This window comes from Cucurbita maxima, unplaced genomic scaffold, assembly GCF_002738345.1.
Source record: "Cucurbita maxima cultivar Rimu unplaced genomic scaffold, Cmax_1.0 Cma_Scf00033, whole genome shotgun sequence".
Classification (NCBI taxonomy): Eukaryota; Viridiplantae; Streptophyta; class Magnoliopsida; order Cucurbitales; family Cucurbitaceae; genus Cucurbita; species Cucurbita maxima.
Window position 1 is genome coordinate 171,973 of NW_019272049.1, and position 20,396 is coordinate 192,368.

General features: G+C 36.4%; 2 protein-coding genes across 2 annotated transcripts; one reads left to right on the forward strand and one right to left on the reverse strand.

Moving 5' to 3' along the window:
* Nucleotides 1-229: 229 nt before the first annotated feature.
* On the reverse strand, nt 230-5,951 carry LOC111467219 (DNA-binding protein BIN4). The gene is made up of 13 exons (XM_023112047.1): nt 5,791-5,951; nt 4,170-4,336; nt 3,544-3,679; nt 3,227-3,288; nt 2,753-3,032; nt 2,512-2,591; nt 2,370-2,423; nt 2,018-2,135; nt 1,773-1,819; nt 1,566-1,592; nt 884-959; nt 673-800; nt 230-546 (listed from the first exon to the last, which is right to left on the reverse strand). The coding sequence occupies exons 2-13, from the start codon at nt 4,215-4,217 to the stop codon at nt 445-447; spliced, it is 1,158 nt and encodes a 385-aa protein (XP_022967815.1). The 5' UTR covers nt 4,218-4,336; nt 5,791-5,951; the 3' UTR covers nt 230-444.
* Nucleotides 5,952-16,168: 10,217 nt separating this feature from the next.
* On the forward strand, nt 16,169-20,329 carry LOC111467259 (ubiquitin-conjugating enzyme E2 22-like). The gene is made up of 8 exons (XM_023112116.1): nt 16,169-16,273; nt 17,821-17,955; nt 18,351-18,495; nt 18,585-18,662; nt 18,764-18,876; nt 18,970-19,073; nt 19,678-20,212; nt 20,293-20,329. The coding sequence occupies exons 2-7, from the start codon at nt 17,953-17,955 to the stop codon at nt 20,042-20,044; spliced, it is 810 nt and encodes a 269-aa protein (XP_022967884.1). The 5' UTR covers nt 16,169-16,273; nt 17,821-17,952; the 3' UTR covers nt 20,045-20,212; nt 20,293-20,329.
* Nucleotides 20,330-20,396: the final 67 nt, after the last annotated feature.

Genomic DNA, 20,396 nt, shown 5'->3' on the forward strand with positions numbered 1-20,396 from the left:
AAAGAGACAATCGGCGACGTCGTCCAATAAGAAACACAAAGATGAGGTCAAGCAGAAAAATGGGAACTGAGAAGACAGTCTAACGAAGAAATAAAGAGGCGGCCAGCAAGCAACATCAACCTCTGCTATGAGATGAGAACGATGTCGACGAAGAAATAAAGAGGCTAATAACAAAGTCGAATGCTGTGAGATGAGAAAGATGAAGACAGAGTAGAAAGACAATAAGAAAGAAGAGAACGATGGAAAAGCATACTTCATCATTACAATTATTAATTCAATCTCGTGTAGAACAGAGAGAGAGACAAAGAGTTATTAATTCAATATCGTGTTGGGTTGGGTTCTCGAGAACTAAGGTACGAATCTCATCCATTTTGCCTAATGGGTACAATAAGAAACAACCATTTGACCACCTCGGATCATAAGCATACAACAAAAATTCAAACCTCATTTCTTGCTCTTTGTACTTTTAGTCTTGGAACCTTGAACTTTCTTCCTCGCTTTCTTGGGTGCCTGCACCTTTCCTCCTGTTTTAACACGCTTCCGCCCCTACATTGCCCATTTCCGGTTCATAATCATACACTCATTCAACAGATAACATAAGCAATTGAATATCAAAGCTTAGAAAGACACATATATAAGCAATTGAATATCAAAGCTTAGAAAGAGACGTACTGATGATTTTTCGTCTTTATTTTTAGATTTTTTGTTGAGCGCTTCGGCAGGCTCGTTTTGGTCTGTTGCAACTTTACTTATTTTCTCGCCCTCATCTTCAGAATCAAATGAGAAGCCATCCAATGTTCCTATGGATGAAGCAGATTGAATGAGGATAGAACAAGTTAGAGAAATTGACAATGGTATTAATTTCAAAGCAAGTCAACCCAACCTTCAACCATGGTTTCAGCCTCATCAACATTGGAGAGTGCCTTCAGCTGTATGAAGTCATTCATGATAGATTCTATCTGATCAAGTGGCATACGTCCAACAAGTCATATTTTCTATGGCAGTTCTAGGACAATGTATTGAAAAATACAGCAAACGAAAAACAAAGAGGTGCTTAATAAGGAAAATGGAGTAAATGCACGAGAAATCAACTATAAATGTAAGAATGTTTCATTCTCCTCCCCAACCGATGTGGGATCTCACAATCCACCTCCCTTCAAGGCCAACGTCCTCGTTGGCACTTGTTCCCTTCCCCAATCAATATGAGACTCCCCAACCACTCCCCTTCGGGACCTAGCATCCTTGTTAGCACACCGCCTCGTATCCACCCCCTTTCAAGGCTCAGTCTTCTCGCTGGCACATCGTCAGATGTTTGGCTTTGATACCATTTGTAATGGCCCAAACCCACGGTTGACAGGAATTGTCCTCTTTGGACTTTCCCTTTCGGGCTTTCCCTCAAGGTTTTTAAAAAACATCTGATGGAAGATTTTCACACCCTTATAAAGAATGTTTCGTTCTTCTCACCAACCGATGTGGGATCTCACAGTAAACGTTCTAGTGAACTACATTATTATTAATATACAAGAGAATGTGAACAAGGTAATAGATGGGAGAAAAGGACGGACCTTCGCCTCCGACTGACCAAAGCTAACCTGAACAAGACAAGATCTACATCAACAAAGCCAGGTGGAAAATTTCTTAAATAATTCATTTTGGAACAATAAAAAGCAATAAAAAAGGGTCTTTCATTTCAACATGACTTTCACGTACGGAGTTTGTAATTAAAAAAAGTTCCATTTGAAGAATCAGAAAAGTGGAGAATGATAACATACAACGCAAAATGTCCTTGAAGGAACAACTGCCGCTCTATAAATTGTACCTGAGTTGGGAAACCAAGGCAAGTTACCAACAATGGCAAGACATACCAATATCTTTGAAATAAGACAACGAGGTCAGAAAGAACGATATAGAAACTTGACATTAATCACGAGTATGGAATAAATAAACATTTGCAAACATATGTTGAAGTACACCTGACCCTTAATGGAAAAACATAGCACATATGAATGAAATGTACCTTTCAAATCGAGGCAAAGTTCATTTTTTGCAAATGAGGAATCGGAGACTACAATTCGTCCTACAGCACCCATGTCACCACTCAAATCTATTGAATTTCCTTCACACTCAACAAGTGCCTGCATAAGACAACAGTTTTTACAATCTTGTATTAAATATTCTTTCTTCACTTCCCCTCTTCCCTCCAAAACCCGACTCAGAAACTAAAAAAGATGTACACGGGCCCATAATAGAATGAACCTCACTTATATATATATGCGTATATAATGAAGCAGAAAGGTTTAAAACCTAAATCATGACAAGAGGCAGCTGCCAAAAGAACTCGTTTATCGTAATCTATGTTGCAACACTACCTTCAATCTTTGAACTTTTTCAGACAGCACCAATGGCAACCTTGAGGAGGAAACCTGTAAATTGAATTGTAAAAGAAAATAAGTGGTCAGAGTATAATGAACTATATAGGTTTGTTCTTTTTAGTTTGAGCTTAAATCTTACAGGACGTTCGTTGCAGTCATCCAATGCATCTTTTTCTATGATCTCCACATCTCCACCATTGCTTACATAGCATTCAGAACCTGAATGGACGAAAGTTTTTCACAAAATATTCCAATACAAAATCATGCATAACAGGCAGTAGCTTTCATGCATGATGCAGCATACAAGATCAAGACTCGAGTAATTTTAATGTTTTCTTCACGAGTCACTAGAGCTTCTACCTTTTAATGTTATGCATTACCTTCCAACGTAAGTCGTTCTTTATTTGTATCAGAAATGACTATCTTCTCTTCGGGCGAAGTGCAAACTTGTGATTTGACCTGTTTTTTTGACAACTTTTTATCTGATATTTTCCTTGATTTAGATTTTCCACCTGCATTTTCATCCTTCCCTCTCCCTTGGAAGTGAGATGTCGTAAGTTCAGATAATTCTTCATGATGACCATAATCCTCCTTTATAAAACTATTAACAGGCGATAACTCAGAATCCGATGTTAACATCAAAACTGACTGCTTTGAGATCTGATAAATGAAAACAAGAATCTCCCATCAGAAAAGTAGATTTTACTACAAACAATTTAGACTAGAATATTAAAAAGTTATCCCAACCATCCCGTACTATGTAGAACTCTTGAAACAAATTAGATGAAGATTACTAATATTCCTAATAATACACACACTCACAAAAGTAAAAATCCAGAAGTAAATTCTCTCACTTCATTCCCTGTACGTTCCTCAAGTTTCACTTCCTTTGCCAGATTATGGTTGTCACTGTCCCCTGCATTATAACAATCAGACAAAAGAGTTATTGATCCAGAAAGCATAATTTAAGGATGATAATCCAAGTCCTAGTAGTTAGGAATCCACATAAGGTCATTAAAGTTTCCAGCTTAGGATTATTAGAGTAACACCAAAACCAAAGCCCTTTATAAACATGATTTCTCTCTTTCCTTTAATTTCATTTCCTCTTGGGTGCCAGACAATGTTCCTACAAGATGAGAACTGAGACTTATTAAGTTTAACTTTGATATACCTTGAATCTGATCTCCATCTGAATCTTGTGAGGTTTTAAGTGAAGATGGACCCTTTTGATCAATTGAATCATCCATTGATAAGCTACCATTCGTTGAAGATTCAGAATTAGAGGATAGGGCAGCACTAGTTGGTGCCTATTCAACAAAGTAAATTGTTCTTGTTGGTCTCAATTATCATGAAAAAGATATGAACTTTGAAATGATCACAAAGTGCAGGATTGATAATGAAGATGAAGACATATACTAGTAAATAACTCTGCAATAATTTCTTCACGATTTCAAACCTTTAAAGACAATTCAAACATACAAACTCTAGAAGGAGAAACATGCTGAAAACTTGTATCTTAACCTTAGTATCAGTGTCACAAATATATGATTTTTATTTCTCCTCTTTAAGACAACTCTTTGAACAACTTTTGGGAAGAATGAGTATGATAGTTCTTACACCTACAAATCAGCCTTTTGAAAAGCAAGAACGTAGAGTTGAAACCCCTGGCTATTGTTCAAAATTATCTGGGAAGACAGTTTTTGAAGTTCATATATGAATAGAAAACTTGGAAAACTCAAATCCACGTGAAGAGTGATCTATAATAGTGAAACAAAACCGTCAAGTAGACAAAATTACTTGGAAAGAACGCATCCAATCCGGAGACTGCTCTCTCGAGCTGCTCATTTTGGCCTTCAAGCGAATTCAGAAGTCTTCTGGTCTTTCCACAGTAGCATGCCACTGCCAAATAATATCCTTGGATTGGAGATCCACTGCCAAGCTCTTCCCCAGCACTCTCTTCAAATCTAGTCGCAAAATCAACACTACATTACTTATCATATCAAACAAAGAATGCCCATAAACATTAATCAAACGCGGCATGCCAAGAGCAGAAATAGTTTCCTCGAGTGCATAAAGAATGCAGATGTTATTAAACAAAATAATTTTCGTTAATTGCTTGTTCATTTGTAGATGCAATAAAATGCATAATTATCCGCCAATAAAGTATGTAGCAAAAGATAAAGAAAATTTTGACAGCAGACATTGAAATTTGATCTCCAAATGAAAATTGTTTAGTACTAGCTCACTCAGCATAAATAACATAACCATAGAAATAGGGATTCCCAGGTAACGAGCGCATGCACAGATTTTCAAATATTAACTAGAACACAGAAGAAAAAAAACCGAGCTCTAGTATTCTCGTCACAAGATCGAAAAACACTGTATTCAGTAAAATATAAACAGCTCAGTTTTCAAAGCATCAAGTATAACAGAGTTGATGTTCATTGACGCCATGATACTTGAAGGACATAACATGAACAACTAGAGAGACCCCAAGTATTTCTATTGAGACAGGTAATTGAAGGTTTTAGGGGAGAAAGTACTAACAATATTTCTAAACTTACTTTATAAGTTAAGTAAAGGAAGCACTAACCATTTTCCTAAACTTGGAGCAACTTTATAAGAATTATTAGCGGCTATTAACTTGTTGAGCAAGTTTAGGAAAATGGTTAGTGCTTCCTTTACTTAACTTATAAAGTAAGTTTAGAAATATTGTTAGTAATTTCTCCCCTATAACCCTTTATTCACATCAACAATAAGAATTGAAAAGTATAGTAATTAAAATTCTTTAGTACAAAAAAAACTCTCTCCTCAAGTTGTTCTTTCTGTTTTGGTTTTTGATTTCGGTGTGCTTTGATTGAGGATCAAAATCAACATTGGGTATCAGAGCCCCTCATTGCATATCTAGTCGGACAAGTAAGTCAGAAAAACGAGCCCAAGGGTTGAATGAAGACTTCACAAGTGCATCAAGAACTTGAGACAGGTAATGGATGCGTTCTTTCCAAGTGATATCCAAGAAACTCTAAAGAAAGCCCTAAAAAACCATATCTCCAGATCTTAAAATAGTAGAATGGTATACCAGGAGACTCGAAAGATAATGAGAAAATCAAAAAGTGAGGCAGCTGGAAGGACCTTACAGAGTGCCAGATTTAACATTATCTCAACTCTAGAGACCACAACATGTAATTAAACGTATTACGAAGATCTAGAGATTAGGGAAAACAACAAATACATAGCACTGGAGAATCGCTTTACAAGTATCCATTCTTGTTTTATTTTTATTTTTTTTGTTCTTTTTTCTTTTGAATAGTGTTGAAAACTAATAGAAAAGACATACGAATGTTTCGATACAGATGTTAAGGCAAATTGAATATGAGGTGCTAAGAAAAAGGCAGAAAAGGAACAGAAAATCACTCACTTGATCTTGAGAGGCCACACGACAACACCAGAGTAATGGGAAAAAAAGAAAAAAAAAACAATGAACAAACGACGGCGCGCTGTCTCCCTCCTCCTCGCTCTCTTCCTCCTCCTGCGGAAGCAGAAAATGTAATGGAACCACAGAAAGGTGGGACGGGGCAAAATTTCTTTTTATATATATATATTATATTTGATATTTTATTATAAATCATATTTGTCTTTAATTACCACTTCCTTATCTTCCCATTTATTACTCTCTTTTCATATTTTATAATTTATTTGATTATAAAGAGAGAATTTTCATATTTAGGTGCAGTGGTTTTAGCAAATATTCGTTACTCATATTATTTTTCACTACCACTATTGGCTTTGATGCCACATGAGCAATCTATATGTCTGCTGCCGACAGAGCTGGTTGATTACTCCTTGGCTCCCACCCTTTTGGCCTCTGAATCATTGGCTCACCTTTGGCTATACTCCGTAAATACAATTTCACCTTCTCCAACATAATCGATTTTTCCTTAGCCAACATAGTCTCTTTCATTTTCTTTCAAATCTTCCCTTCATCCTTCACAGAAACCCTAACCTCAAAATTCTCATCAGCGTTCTCATAAAAAAATATACAAATCTTGAGAAGCCTATCGACCTTCTGGAGAGATTTACCCTCGGAATTTGGGTGCCGCATTGGCCTCTTCGCAGCTCCCTCTCTGTCCATTGAAACTTCACCACCTACTATGGCGTCAATTACTTCTCCACTAGCTCCACCTACTGTTTCGTCGTTGGTCTCTGCTTTTGGCAATGATGGTTCTGTGAACAAAATCTATTATTGTGGCTGTTCACCCACTCTTGATGGTCTCTTTATTAGTGGTTCTGTGAACAAAATCTATCATTGTGACTGTTCACCCACTCCTGATCATCTCTTTATTAGTCAATTAAAATATGCTCGAGATATTCTTACTTGTGCTAATTTGCTTGATAGGAAACCAATTCACAAGGCGCAGACCCCACTCCATCTTCGGCCCTCTTTCTTTCTTCGTCTAAAATACACCTAGATGACGTTTTTTTCTTCGTCTAGGAAAAAATTGTTGGAGGAAGAAAGAAGCAAAAAGCGCAAGAAAATAACAAAAAGAACAGAAGGAGCAAATAAACAAAAGCTTTGGGATTTGTTGTTGCTGATTGCCCTATTTAAATAAAAATACTCTACCCTAAAAATGGCACAAGTGGTCAACTAAATTTGAGCCAGCTACTTGTAAACATGACACAAATGGCCAACTAAAAATATGCTACTCATGGTCATGGTCGTGTATATGCGTAAAATTGTTAAAAAAAAAAAAAAAAATCAACTAACTAATTTAAGAAAAAAAACGTGAATAATCTAAATAATGAAAAATCACACGCTCTTATCTAACAATCTTCTCCTAAAACCTGTGGTATATCTACCTTATTATTTGAATTCCGATCTTTGAGTAGAGTTCCTCAAATTTTACCCGCGCCAGAAACTTGGTGAAGATGTCTCCAAGTTATACCTCTGTTCAGATAAAGTCAATCTTAATAAGCCCCTGATATGCATAGTCCCGGATGTAATGGAACCTAATCTCTATGTGATTGCTCCAGTCGTGCAAAACTGGATTTTTTTAATAGGGAGATCGTAGCTTTGTTGTCCACGTATAGCAATGATGGATTGCCTTCTCTTCTGATAAGTTCTTCCATCAGTCGTGCAAGCCAGACCCCTGTGTGGTCACCATCGAAGTGGCGATGTAGTCTGCTGTTGGGTTTTATGTCTTAAAACTCATAGTTTGTAAACAAAAAAATATTCTATTTTCAATAAAATTATTATTGATACTTATTCAGTAAAGATGGTTATTAAATAAAGTGAATTTTACTATCATTAATCTAAATTCAATAAACTAAGAATATTCTATATAGTAAGATTACTTGAACTATATATAGAGACATAAGAGTGGATCAAGTTCAAGTATATAGTCAAAATGATCTATAGTACAAGGATAAGACTGAGTACCTTATCTTGGAATACTATGGATGCGACCCACTTTTGTATATGATATAAACAATGTGATCACTAAATTGTACATGTGGAGACATGTGAGTGGGGGCGTTCTATGCAATGAGTATTGTATAAGATCGAACCATGAAGAAAATCACTCTCACTTTATAATGTCGTTTACTGTTGAGACGGATTTTTTTCACTCGATGGCCTAGATAACTTGACCTTAATCCTGAGCTAACTATAAACTCATGTTTATTCAGAATTATCCTTAGATTTGCATGGGTGAGAGTGGCCCGAGTTCGCTGACTCGATAAGTCTCCCATTTCAGGGGTAAGATTGGGTGAATAGTTGGGGACATAAGGTGTAAGATGAAATTCACTCCTACCCGCTTTTAGGGATAGTAGAGAGGTTGTTTCCTTAAGTACTGACTTCAGGTCTTGAACAAGGGGCCCCACCCTCTCATTGGCCCGAAAGGGATTCGGTTTGGTGGTTGGACCACAAACCAATTGTTCATTAGAGGATTAGTGGGACTTAAGGAACAAGAAGTAACTTTAGAGGTAAAATGGTAAATTGACTCAGCTCTAGTTACGAACAACCTGTGAATAATCAACTTACTAATCATGGTTATATCAAATGGACAAAAATATATCTATGGTGAGGGGAGTGCAACTATTAGGCTATAGTGGAGTGTCCTAGTAGTTAACGAATATTGGTTAACAAGGTTAATGAGTTTAGCCGGTTAATCTCGGATCGTTGGAGTCCATGATCTGTAGGTCCATTAGGTCCCCTTGCTAGCTCATATCGAACTAAACCTTAGAACAGTGTGACGAGTGAGTTCGAAGTATTCGAATTCAAATTAGAGAATACACGCTAAATATATACGATATATTAAACCGCATTTTATTTTAATTATGAATTAAACAAAAAGAGAGAATTTTAGATATTTAAGTAATATTTAAATATTTTAATTATGAATAGGGATTCATACGTGCGGAATTGATTGGGATTGACATTTGATTTAATGTTAAATATTAATTAAATTGTATAAAGAAAGTCAAAATGTTGACTTCACAAAAAAATCCATGTTTGGGTTGGTGGAATATTGAGTGCAATATATGGTTTAACTAAACTTGCATGTTTGTCATATAATTCCACAAATTTGAGTGGAATTTTGAGTGTTGTCACAATTTTCGTCACTCACGGGATTTATCACATAATCCCACATAATCTCACAAGTTTCATCATTCACCGGATTCCACAATCCCGTTCTAAGGCCGGAGAATAGTAGGGGAAGACACTAGCGGTGGTTCGAAACTGGTTCGTGAGGAAAAAGAAATTTGAACTACAAAAAGTTAGTATTCAAACTCATTGAGTTTTAATGCTTTTGAACATGCTACCTAACTTACTATAATTGATATACTTAGAGTGCCTAAAATCCAAATTGCTTCCGCACGTGTTATAGTAACCCCATCAAGATAGTGATATTATTTTCTTAGACTTAGGCTAGAATAAAATGTTTTTAACTTAAACGCTTATTTATTTTATTTAGTCTTTTGTTGTTTCGTTTTAAATATGTTTTTGAAACACGTAAGTCTATGACTCTGTTTTAAAATAAGGATATGTTTTATAGAATTTAAATGAAGTCTTTCGCATTCAATGTTTAAGATATGTATTTAGTAGCAACCTTAAATTAAGTAGAAAATTTCGGATCGTTACAAAGGAGGATGGTGCACCATCTAACAAACCATAGAATGTGTGCATTCAAGAGGAAACGATGAATAAGCAAGATAGGGGCAGCAAGTAAGATGAGCGTCATAGATAGGCTTGTTAACGGGTTGAGTAGGATCTCAGGTCTTAACCTCAAAAGTGAGAGTTCATAAGAGAATTTGTACATGCGGCTCTGGAGTCAAATCCGTCCATATGAAATATGAAAGCTTGCCAAATTTGGTGTCAATCGGACACCGAACAAACTCTCCACGACACTGTTTGTCCATTCTCCAAAACTATGTCTACACCGCCAATTTACAAATGCCTCAAAATGTACCTTAGGGGGAGGCATGATGTCAACTCTCTACCACCCATAGACCCTGTAGCCTAAACGAGCTACCCTGAACACATGCTTTCGAGACAAATTTAAGAGTTATATTTAGATAGAAACCGTTGATGTTTTATATATATATATAACAATTCTGATCGGTTCATAAACAAATATTTTAATTATTTATATAGTTCAATCATACTTTCGAAAATTAACAAAATCTTGATTTCAATTATCCAGTTAAGAATTTGTAACCATAATAAATCCATTTAAACTTACTTTTTTACGTCTACTTTTAGTACGGTTAAGATAATGACATGAGCAGTTTAGTTGAATCAGCCACGTTGTCCCCTAAACAAAATTAGCTTAGTTGGTCAGTGGATAATGTCAGGAGGCTAAATAAAGATAGGTAGTAAGATGTTACTTCACGACCATGAACCAAGTCAAGTAAGTGCTACTCTAACCTATTCCCTAAATGATTCTTGACCTCCCACTCCGAGATGCATCATGATTCTATGTTTTCCTAATCAAGGCGGGATGTCATGCACTATGTTTCTTTAGCAGGATGTCATCTTTCGAGTTTCATGTTTTCCTCACCTAGATGGGATGTCATGCACCATGTTTTTATAGGATGCTTGCCATGTTTAACAGGTTACAATGTCTCATGTTATTGTCGGCTTGTCCTGTCCTAACAACTTTTCTCGACAGATGAAATGTTTCACGTTCATGATATTCACCAACCATGTGACTTTCTAGGTCTTCTATGGGGAGTAGTTTAGGGACATGTTAGGGACAACTACTATAACCCATGACCACAAGCTAAGAAACCATGTCAAGTTCTCGGTTTGTAAAAGGTAGTATACCTTAGCACCCACTATGGTAGGCTACTTACTGAGTCCTATACTCATTTCATGTTTTTCATACGTTTCAAGTAATTAGAAGTTGGTTGGAGATGGGAGCTGGATGAGGAGTTATAGAGAGCCACACCCACAACCTCTAAAATTATCTTGTTGTTTTAATACTTTTGGTTAACTTAATGTGTTTATATATTATGTTTGAAAATTTTTTTGGTATAAAAAATTTATCTTATTTATCAACCTGTTCGAGTCTTGATTTGTGCTTCGAGCAGCCACAAAAATTGAGTCATGACATCAGCTTTTTGGTTTCGTGTTAGCATATTTGATTAGTCATCTCAATTATTGAAGTGTTGTAAATTAATTTGACTAATGTTAATCCCAGAGTTATCAGATAGATTATTTTGTAGACATATAATGGAACAACCATCTAAACAATAGAATTTGAAGTTTTATCAAATAAAAATAAGAACTCCAATAAACACAAAAGAAACTATACAAATGCATGTGCCACGGTTTGACCGAGTGGTCAAAGGTGCCAGATTTAGGCTCTGGTTCGAAAGGGTGTGGGAACCCACACCTACCTTGAGCCTTGATGAGAAATAAACTTTCAATTCTTCTTTTAAAATTTTAATTTTTAAGAATTTAATAAAAATGGTCAAAATCTCCCCAGAAGGGTAATATCGTCATTTTGCCACACGAACATAGTAATCTCCCCATAAGGGTATTATTGTCATTTTGTCACACGGACATAGTAAAGTATCTCTTAAGTGCTTGATTAGGACTTTAGTTAGGAAGAAAAGAAAAAGGAGAGGAGAGAGAAGGGAAAGTTGGAATAAAAATAATTGACGGGATGCTCCGATCCGGCCATGAGGAAGTAATACCCTTCTGGGGATCTAGCATGGACACTTGAATCGAACAAATTCGTCAAGAAACAAGGAAGATCAAGAGGTAAGAGTTTCAAACTTTTGTTCTTTGTTTTTCTCTAGATTCATAAGATTCCTTTAGTGTTAGGTTTTGAAATTTGAGTATGTTGTTCTAGAAAGGATTTCGAAGAACTTCCATGAAGAAATCAAAAGTTGAAGTCGTCTAGAAGTTGGAGTTCTAGTGAGCCTCAAGAACGATGAAGGAATCAAGTTACGTAGAAAAAGATACAAAAATCGAAAGAAATTAGAAAAAACATAAATAACGCAAGACATTCTCGAAATAACTCATGAAATTAAATTGTAGATGACATGCGTCAACCAAGGAGGAATCGAACGCGTCTGGAAGGAGAAGGTGCCATGTGTTGAGCAACGACGAGTGATATGTGTCAAGTGAAGGTAGAAGACACGCAACAAGTGGAGGATAAATAAAAGAAAATGTGTAGTAGTAATGAAGCACCGAATCAAACCTGGCAATGGGGGGCCAGACATGCCAATGAGAGTGTGTCACATGTTATGAGCATAGTATCAAAACCATATTATGAAGAGAGTAGCTTATGACCTTCTTGCTGTGATAAGCAAAGTGGTGCCCATCTGGCCATACGAGGGCCAACATAGAAGAATGTCATGATGCGATTGAGGAGGACGGTGCATTATCTAACACACTATATAATGTGTACATTGAATAGGAAACGAGACATAAGCAAGATAGGGGCAACAAATAAACATGAGCATCACAGATAGGCTTGTTAAAGGGCCTAATAGGGCCCCAAGCCTTAACCTCAAAAGTCGGAGTTTCGAAGGGAATTAAGAAAAACGTTTTTGGAGTCAAGTCCGTCCATATGAAATATGAAAGTTTACCAAATTTGGATCGGACACCGGACAGACACTCTATGACACTGTATGTCCGTCCGCCAAAACTATGTCTACCCATATAATCGCATAACTCGAATGCATGAACAATAATCGTCAACCAACTAGTAAGGTACAACTATAAATCTCTGTCACTCGTGATAGGCTCACTACGGGAAGCTAACTGGCAAACATCATAGTAATCCCCACAGGGTATAGTCACGAGTCATAAAATATCATAAGTTAGTTGGCGAACCTCTAATCGTCCCCGTACAACCGCATACATCACAACATATGGAAGAAAGACAGAACATAGTGATCTAAACATGGATACCTAGTCATGAATTTCATTTCGTAAGGTAGTGCATGAGTGTTTAGTAAACCTGCATAATAGCATTCAACATGCATAATCTCAGCTGATTTTATGCTCAACATTTATAATAAGGTTTCTATAACATCTCATACTAAAGACATGCTCTCAATTTCAGTCAAATCGTAGTTCAATAGTTCATTCATCTGTAAATGTGCATCATAACGTATAATGTGCTCTTGCGTACATTAAACCAACTCATTCCATGCTCAACTTTCTATGACATGCTTCTTATATCATATTTTCATGCATAGTACGAGAATAGCTAAATCCAAGGTTCTGAGGTGCTACTTACTTGGAAAACGTGACACTTTTTGTTCGGGTTTGTATCTCTCCAAGATTTCAAAATTGGCCACACTCCAATAGTTCCTAGATTGAGGAAAATGATGAAAAATGGTAAAAACGGCGCCAAAATCAGAGTTAAAACAAGAAATTACATAAAAAGAGGTAGGGTTGGCCCAATTGGACCAAACCGGTTTGAACCGGCCCAACTAAATTGAATTGGTCGGGACCGTCTGGTCGAGTGCACGGGTTGACCCGAGCGACATTGGGTCGCATGGGTTCGGGCGTGCATGTTGGCTTGCAAGTAGAATTCCTAAACTTCCATCTCCAATTGGTTACGAATTGCTAGTGGATTAGGTACAACCTTTCTCTGGCGAATGTGGGTTTTGGTCTCACTTCGGTGCCTTCTCCCTTCGACAATCTCAGTCCCTTCTTCCTTCCTCAACCGGCAAGCCGCTTTAAATTTCACCCTTCTCTGTTCTTGCGTGGTCTCGATGAGGGATGGGACAAAGGTCTTTCACTGCCTACCCTCTGTACGTGTCATCGACGAGCAGCGTACGACGTTGCACACGCGTCTTTCATATTTTTTCCTCCTTTGGACCGCTAGGTATTACAAATCACCCCCTGAGAACTTTCATCCTTGAAAGTTTCTAGTTCTTGAAACAACTCTAGGTTGTTACATAAAACCTGAGATTTTTCCTTATTTAAATTTACACGTTTTCATTAGTTATTGAATACATTCGTTTGACCATTTGACAAACACGTCGAATGAATTACCAAAGTTTTAGATGACAATTTTGTAGGAAGTGACACATTTAGTTTTAGATGACAATTTTGTAGGAAGTGACACAGATTTAGTTGACCACTCTCCAGCCCCAGATTTTGGTCACTCTCCAGCCCCATATTTAGTTGGCAACTCTTCATCCATTTTTAGGAGAACGTGGCACAAATTTAGTTGGCCACTCTCCAGCCCCAGATTTTGGTCACTCTCCAACCCCAAATTTAGTTGGTCACTCTCAGACATTTTTAGAATAAGTTAGATATTTAAATAGATAAATCTGGAAGAAATAAACACCTCATTTTAAGCAACTCTTGAGCAATTATCTCTCTCTCCATTCTTTTTTGCATCTTTATTTTCTTCCAACAACTTCCCGTCAAACAATTTCCTCTCACCGAAAAGGATTTCAGTTGCCGATTATCCTTGTCGATTGTCGATAAACAACATAGGTATCGTGTCCTCATATCAGTCTCTCATTCCCAAGTCGCTTCTTCAGGCTGGTGGTTGGACTGCAACTTCACCAGACTGATTTCTTTGTTTCGTAGATCTTTACACATCTCGCCAGGATCCTTGTGGGGCATTCCTCATAACTCAAATCTTCTCGTAGAGGTAGTCTCAAAGTCAACCACGTGTGAGGGGTTGGCGGTGTACTTCCTGAGCATGGATACGTGGAACACATTGTCGACAACGATGAGAGTTGACAGCAAGGCTAATATGTATGTCACTGGTCCTATACGTTCTAGGATTCAAATGGGTCTATAAAACAGGTGCTAAGTTTCCCTCTCTTCCGAACCTCAGAACTCATTTCATAGGAGCAACCTTGAGAAACACATGATCTCTACTTCAAATTCGAGATCATTTCTTCTGGTGTCGACGTAGCTCTTCTGTCTACTTTGCGCTATCTGAATCCTTACTCTGATCTTCTACACAGCCTCATTCATCATCTGTACCAACTTAAGCCCTAATAATTGTTGGATCCTCACATCTTGCCAAAAACACTACGGATGACACCTTCTACCATACAAGACTTCAAAGGGTGTCATCTTGATCGTTGTCTGGTAGTTGTTATATTAAAATTCCACTAAGTGCAAGTGTTCGTCTCAGCTGCCTACAAAGTCCAAGGCACATGCCCCCTCAACATATCCTCTAAAATCTAATTCAACAGCTCGATTACTCAACACCTTTAGTAAGCTCTTCGAGAAAATTTTAATTGGATAAAGGCTAAACGATTAATTGACAAATAATTTAAAACAATTGAAATTACTAAAATATCCTTGCCTAACATGTTACTGTTTTAAGATGATTAGAATTCTAATTATCCATACTTTTGAATAGGAAGGCAACCATATATAATGTTATAATATATTATATTTTACCTTTTTTAATTTTACAAAAATAATTAAAAAAAATGAATTGAACATTTATAATTAATCTAATTATAACATTGCCTTTAAAATGTCAAATTAAAATTTTGATTATAGTAAAAGTAAAAATAAAAATGTTTTAATTGGAAAATACTTTTAAAAAATAATTGTTGGGTTGTAAAAAAATAGCAATTTAGCGCTGTGAGTCAGAGCAACGGCTAGTTGATCATTTTCTTTTTAAAATTCAAATTTATTAATTTATCCATTTCTTTTTTTAATACACAAAATTCAAACTTCTTATTTCTTATTTTTCGCAAATTAATTCATGAAATTTAAAATTCACGTGAATCTTATTAAACGAACATGACTCTCCATAATAGTATGATATTGTCCACTTTGGACTTCCCAAAAGGCCTCATACGAATGGAGTTAGTATTCCTCACTTATAAACTCATGATCATTCCCTAAATTAGTCGATGTGGGACTTTCATCATCCAACAAATCTAATTAAGCTCACACAGTTTAAAATAATTAATTAATCTATAAAATATTAAAATTGACTTTTTTAATTAATAAGCTGCGAGTTTTAAGATAAATATTAAATATTTTAATAATTTAGTTAAGTTTGTGAGTAAGTATTAGCACGTTTTTTTTAATATTTTTTCTATATTTTTATGATTTTTTTAACTTCTTTATTTTATTAAAATATTTAATGATTTATTGATATACAATGTTTATTAAATTGGCTAAAATAAAAGTAAATACGTCCTTTTTTTTATATTAAAAAAATGGGTAAGAAAATTAGTGACACGTGTCCATTTTTGGAAAATAATATTTATTTAATTCCACCAATATTATTATATTTAATATTTTAAAATTTAAAATGAATATATAAATATTCAAACGCTTCTCTCTAAATCCTCGATCAAAGCTTTGTTTTTTGTTCTCTCAACTCATTCTTCTATCTCGCTGTTTGGTTCCCGAGAAAAATCAGAGCCACGGGGATTCTTCGGAGGTACTCTTTCGCATCTGGATTTTCTTTTCCGTCACTTGAACACGAAATTGTTTTACTTGTTTCTCAGTTTTGTTTTTCTTACTGTGTATGGTGTTTCCGCTGTCCACCATAGTTCGATCGGGCAGTTTTCGATCTCTTGAGTTGCTGACTGCTTGGGGAATTTTTGTTTTCCGATGAGAAATGCATTTGTTGTTCTTGTTACTTTGGTGTGAAGGTGCAAATGGAGATTGGGGATTTTGGGAGAACTAGGGTTTTTCTTGATTGTTCTTGCCGTTGATTGAACCATTTGATTCTACGAGGGTTTGTTCTTCCGATGCTGAAGTTTATAGATTAAGAGTCAGTCTAAGCAATTACTGCACTTCTTTTTGTATATTTCTTTTGATTGAAAGCCGAGGTATCATCTGTTCGTGTGTCACTTCCATAGATTGCGGCTAGGTTTTTACAATGTTTTGCCCCTATGAAACTTCTCTTTTGGGTTTTTAGTAACCCGAAGTGTTTTGGCTCTAACAATGTTTTGTATCGTGTCTTGTTAACTTTAATTGCTTCAAAAATTATCCACAAATCAGTGGTCGATTACTGTTGATTTCGAAGTTTGTTGTCTGTGCATTTATCGGTATAAGTAACAATTTTTTATCAGTTCTGTAGCCTCTGTAGAATTATGCGTACTATCTTACATCGTATAAAAGCTTAAAGATCTGGAAATGTGGAAGCGATTAATAATTTTATTGTTATTTTCCCATAATTAGCGTAACTTTAGTGGTAATTAACATGTACTTTTTCTCTTGAGGTCGAGGTCGTAGGTTCAAATCCCTTACCCCATTTGTTGTACTACCGTTATTCATATAATGTCGGTTTTCACGAGAAAGTGGTAATGTCTAGGATTTAATCCTTAACTATGGATGTCCATCTTAGTTGTAATCGCTCCTCTCGTCTACGGGAATGGTTACAACCTATAACCTGCAGCTATGCAATGAGTGGCAACACACACTTTGGTATGTGTGGCACGGATCTACTACCAACATACCGATCATTGTTGTTTTATGTTTCTGCTTGGGATGGTTTTGAATGCCTTAGTACAAGGTGGTATAATATCTTAAATTAGACAAACCTACATGCATAGTAATCTAGTAATGTTACCTTTAAGTTTGTTCAATCAATTCTTCAATGTCCTTCGTCTGGTGTCTCCTGACATCATATGTGTCGTAGGGAAGATTCTGGTCCCAAGACATTAGACATGTACACTTCTCTTGAAATTCGTAGGAGCTCGACTAGATGTACAATGAGCATCCTATTGGTTTGCTTGTGTCAACTCTGGCACCAATTTAGTTTATCTTTGGTTATTGTACTGCTCCTTTGAGTTTATTAAAGGTTTCGATGTTTCATGACCCTAGAGTTTTTTGTTTTTCCTTTGCAAAGCAACATGAAATTAGTACGGATGTCCTATTCTTTTGTTCTGAATGTATCTCAATTTACATCAGTCATATACCTCTTAGCCATTACCAAAGTAATTCTTTATTTTGAACATTAACTTCCAATTCCATGTGCAGGTTCTTTTTTGCTTCTGGGTTGCTTACACTCAGCAAAGTTGCAAGTTTTTCAGCTCAGTTTCTGTTGATTGTTGAAAAAAGTTAATTCAATTTATCAGCTGCATAGAAGTGTTTTGTTTTCTCCCATTGGATATGGTAATTCTTGGCTTATTGCACGTTATATACATTGACCCCCCCTCCCTCCTTCCCTCCCTCCCTTCTTCCCGAGAAGTGCACAGAGGGTTGCAGTTATGTTATTGAGTTGGTAGTTAAGGGCTCAGGCTTGTAGTTGACAGACCTGCCTCCAAAAGATTTAGAACTCTGTATTTTATTTATTGAATGCATAGACATTCCCCTATCTTCGGCTTCACGGGGGAGCGGGAATAAGAGACAATTAGGATGTATATTTTTCATGTCCATATCCTGTTCGCGTACTCGATTTTATGAATTGTTTTGGTTCTTTGATGCTCAAATGATCACATGAAAAATAGTTTCGCATTCCATTTACTGCTATACCCCATTAATGGATCATTCATTTCAATTTGTTTCAGGCCACTAATGAAAATCTTCCACCAAAGGTTATAAAGCAACTTGCAAAGGAGTTGAAGAGCCTTGATGAATTCCCTCCCGAAGGCATAAAAGTAGGTGTTAACGATGATGATTTCTCAACAATATATGCTGATATTGAAGGCCCAGGCATGTCATTTATCACTCTAATGACTGAAGTTTATCTCATTGACATATAGTTTACATTTCTTACTGAATTATGATTGTTGCCCTTGCAGTGGGGACTCCCTATGAGAACGGTCTCTTCCGCATGAAGTTGATATTGTCTCATGATTTCCCATATTCTCCTCCCAAAGGTTTGCTCTGATATTCCGTGTCATCTATTCTTTCTCCTAGATCGCGTCAATGACGTATTATACATCCTTAACCTTTTTATTTTTAAAAAAAATCTTTACAGGTTACTTCCTTACTAAAATCTTTCATCCAAACATTGCAACCAATGGTGAGATTTGTGTCAACACTTTGAAGAAGGATTGGAATCCGAGCCTTGGGCTGCGACATGTCCTAACGGTAAGTTCACTGAAGAGAACAGTTTTAAAAGTCCTTTAATATATGTTGGTTTCGTTTCAGAATCTCTGTATGATAGGTTGTTATGTGGAATAGGTTGTTAGATGTCTACTGATTGAACCATTTCCAGAATCAGCTTTGAATGAACAAGCTGGCAAGATGCTGCTTGAAAATTATGATGAGTATGCCAGACATGCCAGGTGAGTCAGCCCCCTCCTCCAAATTATTGTTCTATATGATAAGATGATATGATATGAAATGTTGTTATGGTTATTGTTTATTATTCCGAAGACCTTGGTGGATTTTATTGATGCACCCATGTGATCACGAACCCAAAAATCACTATTCAAACTAGGAGTGATTTTGGTTGACTTTTGAAACTGTTAAAAGTCCTTTCTCGAAGTATTCATAATGTTAGGTTGTACGACTAAAACATTGTTTCATTATTTAGAAACTCTGAGGAACATGCTAGAAATGCTTCGACTCCTTTGATAACGATTTTGTTTTTTAGTTGGTTCGTTCTCAATTTCTTAATATAGTTTTTACCTTTTGAAATATGGATAGAAAGTGGAAAACAAAACAAAGAAACTTAGAAGTAGAAGTAGTATTTATAACATCTAGTTTCCGAAAACTCGAAACTAAATGGTTATCAAAAGCCATCCCGATTCACCTGCATCCATGTTTGCTTCTTCATCTCCAATGCTTTATTCTATGAAGAATTTAATTTTCTAGTAAATTGGAACTTCATCCAATAATGATGAATAAGCAAACATGTAGCTAAGTTTTCTGTTGCTTTGCTTGCAGGCTCTATACAGGAATCCATGCAAAGCCAAAACCAAAGTTCAAAACCCGAGCCATCTCCGAGTCCACAACAGCCCTCAATGTCGACCCATCAAATGCATCAGCCCTCACTACAGATCTCAAAAACTCATCTGCTGCTGCACTCCCATTGGCATGCCCAACCGCCCAATCTAATACTGCAGTGAGAGGTGGGCAGGAGCAGCAGCAGCCGAATGTTACAGCACCGGCAGCAGCCTCAGAATTAGGGGTCGGGGGCTCCGGGGTGGCTGCACCGGCAGCAGTGGTGAAGAAGGAAGCTGCTGGACCCTTAAAAATGCAGGCTGACAAGAAGAAGATAGATGCAAGAAAGAAGAGCTTGAAGAGATTGTGATGATCAATTGAATGAATGAAATTGGCAATTAATGCAAGCTCTTAAGGTTGGTGCAGGGTGCTTAGAAGAAAGAATTGAGAACTGAGAGTTAGAAGAGTGTTGTGCAACTTGTAAGGAACACACTTTCATTGATCGAATCACTGATGGAGTTTACTCTTGCTTCAACATTTTCTTTTCCTTTTGGATATTTCTATTTAATTTTCAAAGAAGAAAAGATAAGAAAATGTTGCATAATTTCTATGGTCTAGAGAAGTATGCATAGTTTGAATTGTCTTCATTAAAACATCTTTCTTGAGAGGTGGATAATTAATTGGATCATCCAAAAACTAAAAGTAGCCTTCGAATTTAAGAA